This window comes from Hyalella azteca, unplaced genomic scaffold (assembly GCF_000764305.2).
Source record: "Hyalella azteca isolate HAZT.00-mixed unplaced genomic scaffold, Hazt_2.0.2 contig12758, whole genome shotgun sequence".
Lineage (NCBI taxonomy): Eukaryota > Metazoa > Arthropoda > Malacostraca > Amphipoda > Hyalellidae > Hyalella > Hyalella azteca.
In genome coordinates, this window is record NW_025942706.1 from 116,632 (window position 1) to 133,625 (window position 16,994).

Consider the following 16,994-nt stretch of genomic DNA (forward strand, 5'->3'; position numbering starts at 1 on the left):
CCGATTGTAAACCTAAATAATGTGCGGCAATACAACAATAAATTTATACTATCGCTACAGTGGGTGATAGAGGAAAAGATCAGTGAATGACAGATAATGGGGGAAATTCCACCAGTTCGATCATTCATAAAAATTAGCTGTGTTGTTCCCCATGAATGTACCACACACGGGCAGATTTATTTCCCAACATTGAAGAATTAAAAAATAGGTCCATGATTTTTAGGGCATTCAAACTCATTCGTGGCTAACATTTAAGAGTTACTATTTGTCATGTCTTGAAGTTATCTAACTGCACGAGTGAGGTGTACCGCCTCAACAATAAGTTCTGTACGAAGACCTGTGCACTGAAGAGACTGTTTCCCTGAATCCGTAATCCAGGATCCATTAAAAGACAGCTCAATGGCTACACTGATTGCTAAAGGCTGAGCCCACCATTACAACTTCTGAATAAGTCTTAGGGTCTCAGTAACGCCTCGCTGCCATCAGTTTTTTCTAGCGCTTCCATACAGCCTATAGCAGTCGCGCGCTGTCCACACATACGGAGCTCATATTATCAACCAAATAATCTTAAGACTAATTCCATTTAATTTATACCTCATTGATCCTACATGAAAAGTTTGCAGTGTATTGAAAAAGTTACTATTTTATATTTCTAAACGCTAGTTACTCTGATAAATATTCGGGACCAATACATATGTGAGCTAAGCTCCCGCTATATTTTCGGCGATTAATTTGTATGGTGCGTTTGGTCTATCAGAATCATCAGTAATCTTTAGCCCGCTTATGAGTAACAAGCAATTCTTAAAATTGGATACCGTGTATAATTCTATCTATTATATGATATTTAGCGTCAAGTTTATGCGTTTGACGTTATCTAGCGCAGTGAACTAGTTAAAAAAATATATTGTAAACCGATTCTCAGAACATTATTTTTGGTGGAAGAATCGTGAGGCATTACAAAACCGCTAGATGAGGGTTGGGAATGTAATTTTAGTGTTTTCTTTTGAATCAGTTGATTTCATATTTTTTGAACAAAAAAAAATCAAATTTAATTCAAACTTCGAACATGATTTAAATGTGTTTTTTTTTCTATTAAATGCGAGCTTCAAAGAGTCTCTCTTTAATATAGTCTGATTATTCTTAACAGTGTTCGGGACCAAGGAGAACTCTGAGGCGTGGAGGCATCTCAGTCGCCTCGATCCCGCGATATGCTGCAATGCCTGAACAGATAAACGTCGCATTGCCAGCCAGCGATCGCGTGTATATCGCTTGAAGGAACCGCTTCACATTTCATATTTCTGCTAGACTTCACAGACACATCGAAATGTCGACAACTTCACGTACCTCTAGTACAAAGTTTACAGTGCATTCTGACTCTTGCACATACAAAGCTGTATTCCAACTCGCTAGCCAGCAGAGAACTCCATCGAATTGTAAACCCACCTTATATACGGACACAAACGATGAATCAGACACAATCCATCAAGTAACAGGCAAGCATCATTTGAAAACGAATAATATTTCTATCTTTCTCTCCCTCCACGCATGACGTACGTAAATATAGCAGACGCTACATGGAGTAAATTTAAGCGCCGACATATTGTGAAAATCACGGAACATATGTGGACAAGCAACAGTTTTTTTCGTTTTCAATGACTTCTTTCGCGATCTGTACAGGCAACATTAATTTGCGCTACTCGAATCATTATTTTTGTTGAATCATTGCGTCCTTAATTGGCACTACGTGAATTAAGAGGATAGAAAATTTAAAATAAATTTGAAAACTGGGCTTGTACGATAATCATTTGCACATAGCCGCGGAAATCATAATCGAACACAACATATGGACAGGAGTATGGTAGCATTGCCAGCATATCCATTAATTTTCCAATCACAAGCTAAAACTCGCAGCAGCGCGAGCGAATTGTGGAAGAAAGCGAATTGTGGAGCGAATTCCACTTCAGAGCGAATTGTGGAAGAAAGAAGAATTGAACGCTGCTGTGAAAGGTTGCCTGCTGGCGTCTGCGGTATAATAATTAGTGTATAACCTTGCAAATTTGGCTGGCATTAAAGCGTTTGCCATGGCAAAGTGCCAGTTTGTCAGGTTTTGATGTTGAATATCTGGATAAAATTAATTTCCTTGTTTACTCAGTATAAACTCTTCAATTACTCCGATATAGGTGGCCGTACGCGTGGCGCACGTGAGTTCGGTATCGTTGCATCAGGTAAACTTAACCGAACAGCGCTCTGCTATAGGGACCAACAGGTGGACTGTATACAAGAGTGAAGGCGAACCGCGAGCACTGCGAATGAGCGCTATAAATTGAAGCACGACCTGATATGTGATGAAGATGCTGACTTTTGAACCAAAAGCAATAATATACCATAAAATTGTGAAAAAACAGTGCTTGCGGACAGTTTGCGCTACTAATATTTAAGAACCTATCCCATTATATACTTCAAGTGAACATCATGTTTCTTTAACTGAAGTATTTTCAAAATGATTCAAGGAACAAGTAATTAGGGGCCAAATTAAGAACTTTCTGCTACATCAGAGTGACAACTCTAAACTATTTTAAAACATTTCATCGCATTAATTCTTCAGAAACAAACACAAGATGCCGTAATATACAGAAGTGGCTCATTTCTATCGCAATGTGTCAATGGTTCACTTAATACAGATTTAAATACTTTTTTGTCGAGTGTCGTCCGCTTCCCTGCACTGCATGAAGAACTCAAAATCATTTGCAGAGTTTATATCCTCAATAACACGGGCGTTTCCATCCTTAACAACAAGGTAGTTTCTATCATTAATAAATTAGTATGTAGTTGGCTGCATTACGGGAAGGACCAGAGCACTACTATAACCAAGGCACTGCCAGCTTAATAAAGTTACGGTGGTCGTAACAAGGACGTGTAAAGCTAAGCAATATCTTAAAGCAAATCGTTGTCGAGGTCGTAGCAGCGAGGCGGGTGCACAATATTGGTTCTGACCCGCCATGGAGCGGCTCTCAACTCGCAAGCCTCAAGCACTAGGCCTGCCGTCCTCCATTTTTCAATTTGGTCTTGCATGAATTGAGTGCCTAATGAGCATGAAGCTCGCGCTGTAAACGCACAGCTTTACCTTTATAACCAAAATCTTGGAGGTGGTATGCAATCTGGCGTGGGATCAACCTACGTACCTAGTCTAAAAATAATAATGCTCTATCGCGTGGCACGTAGTTGCTGCGCATGGTTTCCAAAAAAAACGGAAAAAAGATGAAAAATTAAAACATGACTTTGATTGGATCAATGAATGCTTTATTTTTTGGGCAGCTACTATAAAAGCGAACCGATATAATAAAAACTAACAAACAGATTTCTTTTTTAGAATTTAAGTCACTCGTAATAATGTTGCAGAACAAGCATGTAAACATGAAAGCATAAACTGAATTACAAATTTAGTAAAGATATTCTCTAGATAACATTCATTTTCGTTCAGCCTCTGAATGGCCATCAGCTGTCTGCCGGCATTTATGAGCTATAGTGCAAATTGTGCCTGGGCTGTGGGCAGCTAGCGGTCGCTTCTGAATTGAGTTATTTTAAAATACATTTCATTAGAATGCAGCAGCGTCATCGATATGAATAATGCCTTTCTATATTGCAGTCATCGTCAGGCAGGGCAGCGACAGAAGCGATGCGAAGAACTGTCGAGTCAGCGACACTGCCAGGAATGATAGCCATAATCTCCTTGGAAGACCGAGGGTGATATTCCATGCGTATACGAGAGAAGGAAGTCACTTTCACGATTGTCAGCCCGGCTGACTTTATACCGGCTACAGGATTGGAAAAAATATCTCGTAAACATTCTTCCCATCGTCAAATTTCTGCAGCAAATTATTTGTCAACGAGTGTATTTATATTTAAAAATAAAAGGATGCACTCAACTGAGGCACTAAATGCCGAGTTCGGGTCTCGATTTGATACTATTCAATAAACATTATGCTTAATATACCTGAAATATTTTCTATCGACAGATTAGCGACGTTAAAACCTATAGTCCCAGTTGTTACTGAGATTTCATTACTGGTAACATAAGCATATACATCAGTGAAGCAGTCACGAATAGTGTCACACTTAGCCGTGGTGCCGCTACGGTTTGTGCCTTAGTGGCACCCATGCACTCTATGCAGCACTTTAAACAGCGTTCGCTGCGAGGCTTTTTGAGCCTCAACATGAATAATGACTCGGCGGTTTCGGGCACACTCAAATCACGGTTCGGTTTCGCTCTTAGCAATTAATGATGCTTTCGTGTATGTGAAAGACAAGAACTATACGCGCACCTCTAACTGATACTGAGTTGAACGTTTCCACGTGCCTATATAATTACTTGCATCCTAGAGCGCCAGTCTTTCATAGATCTTTCATAGATACAGTGTGCTTCGCAGACGGAAGGCTGCTGACGAGCTGGGCGGACACTATAAGACCGCCGTACAGCGTTGTCTGACCTCGGGGCGCGCTGCGTCCTGAGTGCGTCACTGGGCCATGATAAATGGCGCTCTGTGACAGCTCAGCTGCCGCTTGCTGCGCCTCCACTCCTGGCAGTAAATGACTGCCACCAGTAACTCGACCGCTATACGCAGCTTACACCAAATGGCGAAAAAATATAACTCAGTAGTCCCTGCAGTGAGTGACAGAGAGCGCATTTTCTCGTCCACGAAAACGTGAAGTCACGGACGGACAGACAGACAGACGGACGGACGGACGGACAGACGGACATGGCGAGCACAATAGTGCATTTTTCCATAAATGAGAAAATGCGCTAAAAATATTAACCTATTTAAGCTCGATTAAGCTCGTTTATATATTATTGCCGTAATTTGCACATTTATCATTGTTTCCATTATTTCACCTCATCTCGGTTAGCATCAGAATTTCGTCTTATTCGACAATAAGGAAGGAACAGATTTCCACATAGAAACAGTGTTTATCATCGTGTGGCCAAGAGGAGAAAACGAGTTTTCTGAAACAGCGCGTCGTCTTAGGCCACTCGATATTATTTAATGAGGCCATGTTCCATTTTGGGTCTCGCCACAAAGGCCAGTCATTGCTGGACCGAATTAACGAGAACCGACGCCAAGCGCTCGATTTCTGAGAACGAGTCTCGTTGAGCAAGATTGGATGGGCGCAACGAGCGGTCGAAAAAAAGTCTGGCTGGGGTTAGATTAAAAATTTCATGGCAGGAATAAGGTCTTAATAAGATCCCTGCAATCCGAGCTGCAGCGCAGGACATTTTTCTAATTCACCAAAAAATCGAGTCTTTGCCAAAAAACGCCATTTGAGCCCCGCGTGAGAAATGTTTCCAAGACGCATGTGTGTGTGTGTGTGAAACAAAAGAGGGACAGTACGTACTGCTTTCATAAAAAAATAATTACTATTTCCATTAAAAGCTCACTTCCTAGAGAGATTGCAGTTCAAAACATAAAGTAATTAGAGTATGTCATGCACAGATCACACGAAAATGGGCAAGGACAGAAAACCAACGAAGTTACCGCTGAAATGATAGTTTTCTCCTGGATCGTGAACTGAAGAAAAGTGAAATTTTTCTAATACGTCAGAGGGAGCCTAAACCCCGACGTTAATGTTCTAAGTTGTCGTGTTTCACTAATGCCTTGATTAAAATCCAGAATCCAATTGTACTGCAATATATTTCTGTTACCGATTCACTGTTAATTTAAGCAAAGCGGTCAATTGCAAATAGACCATTAGGATAAATCGCTTAGTTGATTGTGGCGTAGCCGCAAAACTACATCAGTCTCGAAACAATATTCTCCAAAAGCATTCAGAATTATTTAAATCCGTTTTTAGTGCAATTTAATTGGAGTCACTTCATTTTAACGTACCCTATTCGTATGATGCGAGTACGCGTGAGAACATTCGACTATATGATGTATGAACATACCCATTCAGCCCGAAGGTTTGCACTTCAAAAAATGGAACTAAAGAACTCTTACGAAAAAAACTCTTGATGGCGTCAACTTATGATGTCCTTCGTGATACTAATTGTATAAGCGTACTGCACTGACAAATGTGAAGCAGCGCCCCTTGGCTGGTCCACTGATCACGAGGTCCTGACTAACTAGTTAAAGTGAAAGGCTTGCCCAATTGATGGTGATTCATTCAATCACAGGAAATCGTGCAAAGATCGTTCTCTCAGTGTCAAAACTTTGCTCAGTCAGGCGAGTGATGGCCAAAAGCTTGGGGGGCAGGCGCCCAGAATGTGCAAATCGCGTAAATTCTAAGCCATTCTCGAGCGCCAAGAATTGCAATGATGCCAAGAAAGCATTTACTTTGAAATTTTTCACAGTATTGAACGACACAAATAAGTAAGAGGAAAATGAAATTATAAATTGATAAATGTATAACCAAAAAATTGAGTATTAAACCCACTAATCCAAGCTCACTACAACCGTTAGCACAGCATGAAATTATATATATTACCTTCGCAAGCGGACAGAGCTTACAAATGGCGGTCACGTTCAAGTGTCGAAGATTTGGCTTGTCACATTCAAGAGCATTTGCATGCAGTTGCGCCTGGCCGACCGCATATCAAGTGGCGGCATTCGGCAAGAGGCTTATTAGCAGATGAAGCTGATTAAACTTGGGCCGCAAAGTTGCAGCTCATTTTTCAGCGCTGTGATTCAGCTATCCAGAAGTTATGATAGCTTCCGATTGGTTCACTGTGGTATACCCAACAACTCCTGTCAATTGCAAGAACGAAAACGATTCTCGAAGCATTATTAATAGATGAAATACTCATGTTCCAAACTAATGCTCATGCACTACTACTTACATTAAAATCTGACATAGTTCGATTGAGTATGAGCTATCAATTTAACGAATCTCTATGCAAACAATCTATCTGACAAAAGTGTTTTGTGAACTTAAAATTTATCATGCACAGAGAAACCAATACTGAAGATGGCAGAATACCTCATACCACTTACAATCGACCTGATGGCAGTTGTTTAAAACCATTTAATGCGATGCCCCACAAAAAAAAAAAACATCCGAAATCCGTTTAACCTGCTTTTATGCACATTTTTAACTATTTTATCCAATTGAAAATATTTTTTAGCTCCCCCGTACCAACGCCTGCGTTTTTACGTAACCTAGTAACCTAATGCACAGCACTCGCCTGCTACCCGTAACTGAGCGCCGCCAAATAACGTGGGTCCACGGCAGGACGATGACGTCATAGGTTATGGCAGCGTTTCGGGTTGCGCGGCCTGGCGAGCAGCGCTCGTGGTGCAGCTGTCGAGGCGAGAGCAAGACGCAGCATCAGGCAGTGTGGTGAGGGAACATCCTCTCCAAGCGAGGGCAAGACGCAGCGTCAGGCAGTGTGGTGAGGGAACAGCCTCTCCAAGCGAGGGCAAGACGCAGCATCAGGCCTGTCTCTTATACACATCTAGATGTGTATAAGAGACAGGGATACGAGAGAAGGAAGTCACTTTCACGATTGTCAGCCCGGCTGACTTTATACCGGCTACAGGATTGGAAAAAATATCTCGTAAACATTCTTCCCATCGTCAAATTTCTGCAGCAAATTATTTGTCAACGAGTGTATTTATATTTAAAAATAAAAGGATGCACTCAACTGAGGCACTAAATGCCGAGTTCGGGTCTCGATTTGATACTATTCAATAAACATTATGCTTAATATACCTGAAATATTTTCTATCGACAGATTAGCGACGTTAAAACCTATAGTCCCAGTTGTTACTGAGATTTCATTACTGGTAACATAAGCATATACATCAGTGAAGCAGTCACGAATAGTGTCACACTTAGCCGTGGTGCCGCTACGGTTTGTGCCTTAGTGGCACCCATGCACTCTATGCAGCACTTTAAACAGCGTTCGCTGCGAGGCTTTTTGAGCCTCAACATGAATAATGACTCGGCGGTTTCGGGCACACTCAAATCACGGTTCGGTTTCGCTCTTAGCAATTAATGATGCTTTCGTGTATGTGAAAGACAAGAACTATACGCGCACCTCTAACTGATACTGAGTTGAACGTTTCCACGTGCCTATATAATTACTTGCATCCTAGAGCGCCAGTCTTTCATAGATCTTTCATAGATACAGTGTGCTTCGCAGACGGAAGGCTGCTGACGAGCTGGGCGGACACTATAAGACCGCCGTACAGCGTTGTCTGACCTCGGGGCGCGCTGCGTCCTGAGTGCGTCACTGGGCCATGATAAATGGCGCTCTGTGACAGCTCAGCTGCCGCTTGCTGCGCCTCCACTCCTGGCAGTAAATGACTGCCACCAGTAACTCGACCGCTATACGCCTGTCTCTTATACACATCTAGATGTGTATAAGAGACAGGCGTCAGGCAGTGTGGTGAGGGAACAGCCTCTCCAAGCGAGGGCAAGACGCAGCGTCAGGCAGTGTGGTGAGGGAACAGCCTCTCCAAGCGAGGGCAAGACGCAGCATCAGGCAGTGTGGGACACAGGCTCACAGCTTCCCACAATCAATAGGGCGCAGGGCCCCGTGACGAGAGGATGTGCCAGGTTTCTCTCCCGGCGCGTCTTCACTGAGTGCTCCGCGGAATGCAGTTAGCAAGACACGCTGTTGCCCTCAGAACGGACAGAGGATGTAAACGTACGTGTATATAATTATCAGCGTGATGACAGAGATCATTAATTAATCTCAGGAATTAAGCGCTAATTCTGAATCAAGGAAAAAAACATTCGGAATTACAACTGGTGTATACAAATGCTTGACGTAAAAACTTCACTTATATATGGTGCAATAAAATAAGTGTATTTTGCCGAACACTACAAGTTCTCCTGATGTTTTATTCTTTGATCTTTGAAGAGTGTAAATGAAAACGTGATCGCGTATTCAGTATTAATGGCTTTAATCTAAAGCTGCTGATATTTTTGAGCCCGATGAGGGCTCATCGGGTTCAATCTATAGCTGCGTTTGTATCTACCATTTCAACAAAGTTCGGTTCAATTGTTGAAACTACTTCACTTCTAATAAATTAGTGAGCATAAATTAATCAAAAACGCAGTGCAATGAGCTGCTTTTTAAAAGGTAGAACGAACGCCAATCAAATTTATTGTTTGGACTATTAGAGGTAAAGACTGTTCATTTCTAAACATATTTTACTTCAAACCATTCACCCGCTAATGATATTTATAAGATCCAAGGGCTTATCATAGATTTTATTTTAATAATTTAATAATTCTACTTGCGTTCGTAGATCATTTAGATAGGCTAGTTACTTATCATGCGCTCTCATTTATTTGTAATTATACAGCCGGCTGTTCCCAAGCACCATAACAACGTCTCGATCAAACACCTACACCTACAAGTACTAATAAAAGCGTAACTATTACGACATTTGCACTGCGCCATATAGAGACATATCCTGATTCCATCATGCGTGTGTACCCATACACACAACAGCGATAATTCGTCCTCAAACACCATCATAAACTCTGAAGACAAAGTCAGAAGCCAACTGATTGTGTTAACCTATAATGCAAAACTATTGCAATCTTCTCGCAAGAGATGATCCTAACATCTAAAGAGAACTTCTTTATTCGGCGGGCAAGTAGCGCGGCTGAAAACAAAGCTTCATTTCAGTGACCCTGAAAAGGCTCGTTCAACAATGAAGATGCGAGTTTACAGACCCCGTAAACTCGTTAAGGTTTGAGTACACAAACGCGTCTTAAGAAACCAAACGCGAGATCGGGAACAAACCGTCAACTATGGACGCATTAAAAGAACATCTCTGAAGTTTAGATTTCATTCGTTAGCAGCGCACGACATTATACAGCACGCCGGCTTGAAGGAAACTTCAAGTGAATAACAAACTCATCGACGGATTCGGACCATCTCGGTCGCTCAACGTTGCATTTATTTGATTGTGCCGTCGACAAAATTTTCTATTTTCTTCAACTCGTAGTTTTTATTCGAAAACTTAAAATTTTGTGATAAATCAAGATTATTCTTAATGCTATTTAAACAATTTATGTTGGTTATCAGAATAAATCGATTTCAAGTAAATGAAATCGCCTATCATTTCGGTGAACGATCACAGGAACTCGACGTTGGATTTTAGGCTGAATGCACATCCAAATCTCGTTAAAGATTAATCAACAGCAATTAATCATTCACAGGTCTTGTTCACGCAGAGCAGATAGGCCGCGTTCGGAATATGCTGAGACGGAAGCAAAGTGAATTATATTTACCAGAAGTAAGACAGTGAAGCCGGCATATCCAGCCAAGTAAGACAACGTGAACAATAACTGTGAGAGTGAAGAGCTTCTTAAGGCAGCCACCGACACGTGTTCGCAGTTGAGCGCTCTCATGGCCAGGTTCCTCAGAAGAAGCCTAAAAAGGAAGAAAGGTGCGATTTGCATGTTGCATGTCATCCAATAACTGTAAGTTATCGGTGTTGTTTGGGCTCTCGTCCGCACTCACCAAATTATTGGGTCATGTCGTCCGAATAGTGACACTTATTTGCTCACGTACAGTCCGTATACGTACAGAGCGCGGTCGTAGCACTGATACGACCTTCAGCTGTACGAAATGTGTCATGATGACTCGCACATGGACAAAAAGTGCATCACTATTTGGACAAAGTGTCCTCATTTTTCTGAGTGCATATGGGTATGAAATAGTTTACGGTGCGTGGAAAATTTCCTTTTTAAAATTTTTACTTGAATAAAAATAGAGAGGAAGAGCAGCAGCAGGGTTAGCGTGTGATCCAGAAGCGGTCTTGTGGGAAGCCAAGTAACTCCCAATCCAGACCTAAGGTTTTAAATTGGAATCGTGTTCCGAGGTGAGACTCTAGAAATCTCACACGGATTGCAAAGCCTGTGATGATAAAAAAAAACATTCAACAAATCAGATTCACGGGTATACTATTTTTAGGTCCAAATTGGCTGGTGTATTTTATATGTCGTGACAAGGACGAGCATTGTTTCAGAATACCTATACACAATTTTGAACAGTCCCAACATGTTGGCTACAGATTATTGCCTATTATGTTTGCTCGGTTATTTCGTGCGATGCTCGTCTATCATCGACCGAGAGATCACAAAAAAAAAAAAACATAATAACATAATATCTTCGTCCACTTTGAAGGTTCAGAAAAAAAATTCATGGGAATCTTCAAGTCTCAAGGTAATTAAAGATTCTCGAAAAATTCATTATTTGCATAAATGAAAAATTTGTGCTAACTAAAAACCGGTGCTGTTTTGTGTATTACCAAGTAAAACCTAACAAGGTTCATATATCAAGTTACCGTCCTCAGAATTGATGCCCCGCTTAATGAGCTGATCATCCATTGAATGTGCCATCCTCAGTCAAATTCTGACGGATTTACAGTTAAAGTTGCCTACACGATCAAGCCCCTTATTTTTACCCTAAAATCTCTCTTACCATGTATACTCTCACGTATTGTAGGTACAAATAACTATGTACATACTGATTCATTTCGCAACAATTCTAACTCATGTGGATGAATGAGTTACCCTGCTTCAAATTTTGGTACGGAAAAGATTCTAATTGTAATTCTACTGACTGGTTTAATTAAATGCAAATAATAGTTTTACGGATCGGAAAATTTGAACGATATGTAATATTTAAATTCCGTAGCTGAATTTATATAAACGACCGTGTTCAGACAACCGAGATCCAAAAAAACCTTCCGCTCGTAAAATAAAATAGAGGTGCATGCTCGTTGATTAATGATGGCAGTTCGCCAGCAATTTTTCACCGTGCTCAACGCTATTAATGTAAAAACTTTGATCGAACATTGAGTTTAACATTTAATGTTGAAATATTCGATCCGAGCAATTTTAAAAAGAACGCCCAATCTAGCAGTTCAAAATAATACACATTTATAAGGCATAGAAAATTGTACTAAAACAAGCATAGTGCTGCCGGTCACACGTGTAAGTTTCGTCATGAAATCTTTGCTCATTATATGCCACGTAAATGGTAGCCATGTAGTGTTATAGTTTTATAATATAAGCCGCAATTTAGGATGAGGGGCTATGGCCGCTTAACAGCACGCTGAACTTTAATCACTATAAGTACTTATAGTAACAAATTGAATTAGTTGTCGTGATTTATGTTCCACGTTTTACTACGAGTGCAAAAACCTAAATAACATGACGTGAACAATTAAGCAATGTTACGCATCAAGTACATTTGGCTACAAGGTTTGTACGGTTCGTTTCATGCGTGTATTTATAGCATCAACAAGTAACTGAATTTTTTGAACATCTATAATACGAAAGAGTTTTATTTGCAAATGAATCTATCTGTTATATAAAACCGAATTTCAATTGGTGAAATCCAGATATCTTTGGCGATGAGCAGAATCTGAATTGAAATTGTTGCTAAAATTCGATACAATGCGTTATAACCGGCACAGAAGCTAACATGAGACGCGAATACAACGTAATTTAACTCATATGAGTACTCTGTTGCGATACACCTGAAAATATGAAATGATATTTTTTGGCACATAAATATTTTGTACTTGTAAATGAGCGGGTCTCGTGACAACGTATTTTATTTGAAGTCAAAAATTAGCAAATTTCGATGAGGTATCTCAATGTTCTATAGATATTTATGGCGAACAAAACTGAGTTGCTGCAATCAAGTGCGCGGCGCTAGCAGCTCATTCATCACATGGACCATTCCCTGATGATTCTTGGCTAATCTTTCATCTTGGTCGACGCTGCAATGACACGCTGACGAGGGAAGTTCCTGAGAAAAGTTTACTCTTCTTGAGAGATTTTAACGTTCGCACAGACGAGCAGACGACGTAAGCAAATAAAGAAGGAGGTGTAATAAGAGAATGGGAGGAGGCAGGGAAGGAGTAGGCAGGAGACAGGGTGGGTCCTAATTGCTCTGAGTCCTGACCATAGAAGGGAGCCTATATATGCGCTTCATATCGAGCGTGCTGGAATGAGACCAAACATGGTAAGTTCCCCATGCGCATACCGTTCCTCAATCTCAAGGCAAACGCTCAAATCAACCATTAGCGTCATTTCATTTTACAATTGCTTGAAGATTATCTACGGAACCAAAAATTGACTTGACAATTCTAATAAATCCATCAAACCTTACGATAATAATTTTATGAATCTTTCAATGGGCAGTGGCTTGATTGAGGCGCAAAGCAAGATTAAAAATATATGCATCATCATTTTGTGGGGAATTAAAAAAAATCGTCTTCATTGCCAGGTAGCACTAAAATAATTCCTTTCGCTGGGCTATAAAACGCAGAACAGTGAACAATGATATTTAATGTGGATACCATTTAGAAAAATACTCTATGTTCGCTTTTCATACATTTCAATATTAACTATCAGACGTGATATCAAATACAGGTGCTTCATTAAAAATATTTCAACACCGATAACACGCCGTAAGCCCAAAACTCGTCCTTGTTATAGAAAACTCTAACAAATTGATTAACGCTGCATAACGAGCAACTCTCATTATCTAGCAATTCCTACAATCCATCTTAAATATTCGAAAGCGATCACAGGTGTGCCGGCAAAGCGATCACAGGTGTGTGTTAACGCTGCACTCATGACAATTGGGACTGCCTTTCGGTGCAGCAAACTATAAGCGTGCAAATAGTCAGCGCAGTGGTCTCGGTCTCTGAGTTCACGATCGAGGAGCCATGACAATCATTGAGATGACAGCCAGACTCATGGCCTGCGCGGTGCACGCATTGCGACGACCGCATGCAGTGATCGCGCTGCGTCGCTCCCTAACTAAACTAATGACGCGCTCTGGGGTCTGATTCAACAGTTTACGACCCCGTCTCCACGACCTCAGGTTACAGATGAGGAGCCATAAAAATCTCCTTGAACGGAAACTTTAGAATCAGAGAATGACACAATAAATCACGGAGTATCACACATATTTGTTTTCATTGGTACACCATAATTGTATGAATGTGATCGAATATGATCAAACTGTTACGGCTGACACATCCCTTTTCTGTTATTCAGGAAATTAGCAACGCATATTAGGAAACCGAACTTGCGCTCGAATAAAATATAACAAAACAGATTTGTCCTTTGAGAAAACGAATTAAAAGTTTTAAAAAGTATTTAGTACTTCAACTACTTTCAGTAGTTGAAGGAAAATATGGGCGGATATCCTTATTTATTCATATTTACTCATACAGTAGCACCCATAATATACCCAAGTCTTGCGCATAAGTCCTTTATTGCACAAAGGTAAAGCTCGAGCCGTTCGTGTCTGTTTTACACATGACCTCTGATCATGATAGGTAATAATCACAACGTTAGAATCGTCATTTTGCTGACGTTAAAATGGGAGACGCATTTTTCTGGGTGTAGTGAACATATGCTGGCTTCCAACGTAAATATTATAGGAAATTGTTACAGCACATCTAAAATTATTTACGTAATTGCTTCGTCACGTAGTAGGTATAATTCGAAAGCAAGAATTCTGTACTCCCATGAGATTAAAAAATTATAGTCGTGTCGAACAACACATCACTTATAAAACTTTTGCAATGAGTCAACTGAACTGCATGGGACATGCAAATGCCGATTGTTATTGATGTGATCCTGCAATAAGGTCGCAAAAATCTGAGCCAACAGTAAGCCATAATTTTCATTAGATTACACGTAGAAGGCCAATAAAACATAGGGTAACGTATCCCAGGAAACAGATATGGCCTGATGTGAGAGCCGTACGACACTGGCGAGTGATAAGCAGTCACATTCATGGAAAACACTATGCGCCAACATTCAACAAAAGGAAGCTCTTGCTATTTCATTGCCTGCGCTGTCGGCAGTTATAAATTGGAGCCAGCACGATATTACCAGCCTCTCAGAATAGCATATATAATTTTTTAATTCCTCTGCTGGATTAATTTGACAGAAGACACTAGGAAGTCGCCAGTCCCGAACATGATGAGCTTAAGTGAGTACCGCAAACTTCCTCTGAGGCGTTAATTAAGCGAAGTAACGTCTCCATTTTCATCGTGGCAGTCAAGCCAGGATTAGTGGTACATTGTGCACGCGGTATTTACTACGTCCGTCTTCCTGGCCGCCGGCCCCAGTAACCTCAAGCCTTGTCGAGAGGGCCGTCGAAATTCCTGAGCGCCGTCTTTTGGCCCGAAGAACAATGGGAGGCCTTGCCGGAACTCATCCAGCGAACAGGACAGGCCAGAAGCAACGCCTCTAAATTGAGAGGCGGCAGACATCATTCACGCTTTGTACTAGAAACATGTAAATACAGATTCAGCTAATGAAATATTTTAATGCCGTTCAACCCTCGTGTACGGTCTAAACGACCAAACATTATTTCGTGGTCATGTACCAGTGAGTAATCAACCAACAGTTAACGGACATTCCCACAGTCGTGATGACCTATAGATATGATTCACAACGCAAAACAAGGACTAAAATGACACACATGGGAGCTCTGGTTTAACATTAAGGTCTAAATAAATTGTGATGCGCGATATATAAGTATACTGTACTTGTTAGTTTTGGATGAAACGCCACCAATATGAGACACCGTCTGTTCAACGCTGGATGCGTGATTTTCTATAACTTAGTGGCGCAATATTAGGCAAGTTATAGCAATGCAATTAACGTATAAGTAATTTTTAAATATGAGGCAACCATTACTTCATATACCTATTGGCATCCATGGACTCCATGCAGAAATTTTAGTTCGGTTGTCATTTTTAATAGGTTGTGATGTCTCTTGTGTTGACCAATAATCAAACGAAATTTTCAACAATAGGCTAACATAAGCATAATACCTAGTAAAGATGAATTGAGCGCAAAGTATATGCATAATATTGGCATAAAAATAAACAATTAAGTACACGAATAATATTGCCTTCTAATAAATTAACTAACTCGTATAATTCAGTCATCTAATACGTCTGAACAGACAATGATGCATTCGGGCCTTCTGATTCATCACGTACAAAGTGTTAATCCGCGTGTGTGTCTTCTAATAAAAATATTTTCAAAGATAATATTGGAGTAACATAAAGTCAAATGTAAAAGTAATAACGCATGGTGAAATGTTTTAGCCGAAAGTCCAGTAATAATTTTAAAATGTAAACATGCTAATCAAATTCATTATATCATTGTAGAAAACGTTTCAGATCTCCATCGTCAGTACGAAAATTCTAAAGCACAAGTAGAATCAATTAACTCAATCGAAAATTCAAAAACAGGACGTAAAAGCCCGATATTGGCAAATAAAATGCATGGCAACATTCTATGATAATTCCAACGAATCAATTATATAAACGGTAATTTTAAAATTGCATATTACGCCAAGATGGAGGACGCAAAAATCTCTAGCCTTTCGAAAGGCCGACTTTATGAGGCGCATAATTTATCTGACTCGGAATCACTGCAATCAGTGCAGCGAATATATCCTCCATTATTACTCCACGTTGATCATTGTATCCATAATCCATCACCTCTATTTGTTTATTGGAAATCAAGTGAATAATTAAGAACAATTTCCTGCTCAATATTGTTGCATGTTGTGACGCCGTGCGTGATGTTTAATTATTTCGTTATGGAAGGAAGTTGCAAGGTTCAGCGCCTGGCATGACAGTTATGTGATCGGCGAGACTCTTTTATGGCGTATTAGGCAAGTTGAATGAAAGATAATCAAAATACATACAGATTGAAATATTTTTTGGCCGACGAGTGAACGTACTGCAAGACCGTGAACTAAATCATGCACCTATAATCATTCTTATTACCAATAATACTATTTCTTAGAAAGTCACTTGGAAACCTCGTTGAGGTATCTGTGCGTGCAGGGCGTGACGAAAACGGCATTTAAATGTTTGCGCGTCCGCAACAAGACGTTTGGTGGCGCCCCCTCGGCCAGTGCGTAAAGTTGTGCGGGGACTTCTTTTATTATACGCACCGTAACCCATGCGAATGCTGCG

At 40.4% G+C, this 16,994-nt stretch overlaps 1 protein-coding gene across 3 annotated transcripts in view; it reads left to right on the forward strand.

Annotated features, from left to right (window-relative positions):
- The window catches only part of LOC108667578 (Kv channel-interacting protein 1), a 45,797-nt gene that overhangs the window by 13,537 nt on the left and 15,266 nt on the right, over positions 1-16,994 (forward strand). The window contains exon 1 of one of the 3 annotated variants that reach the window (XM_018154621.2): positions 8,541-8,644. The exons of 1 other annotated variant lie outside the window; for it this stretch is intronic. In XM_018154621.2, coding sequence (XP_018010110.1) covers positions 8,593-8,644 — 52 coding nt within the window. In that variant the 5' untranslated portion in view covers positions 8,541-8,592. Of the gene's footprint in view, positions 1-8,540; positions 8,645-10,161; positions 10,404-16,994 lie in introns of those variants that run through there. One more of the 3 variants, XM_018154622.2, reaches the window with a different exon arrangement.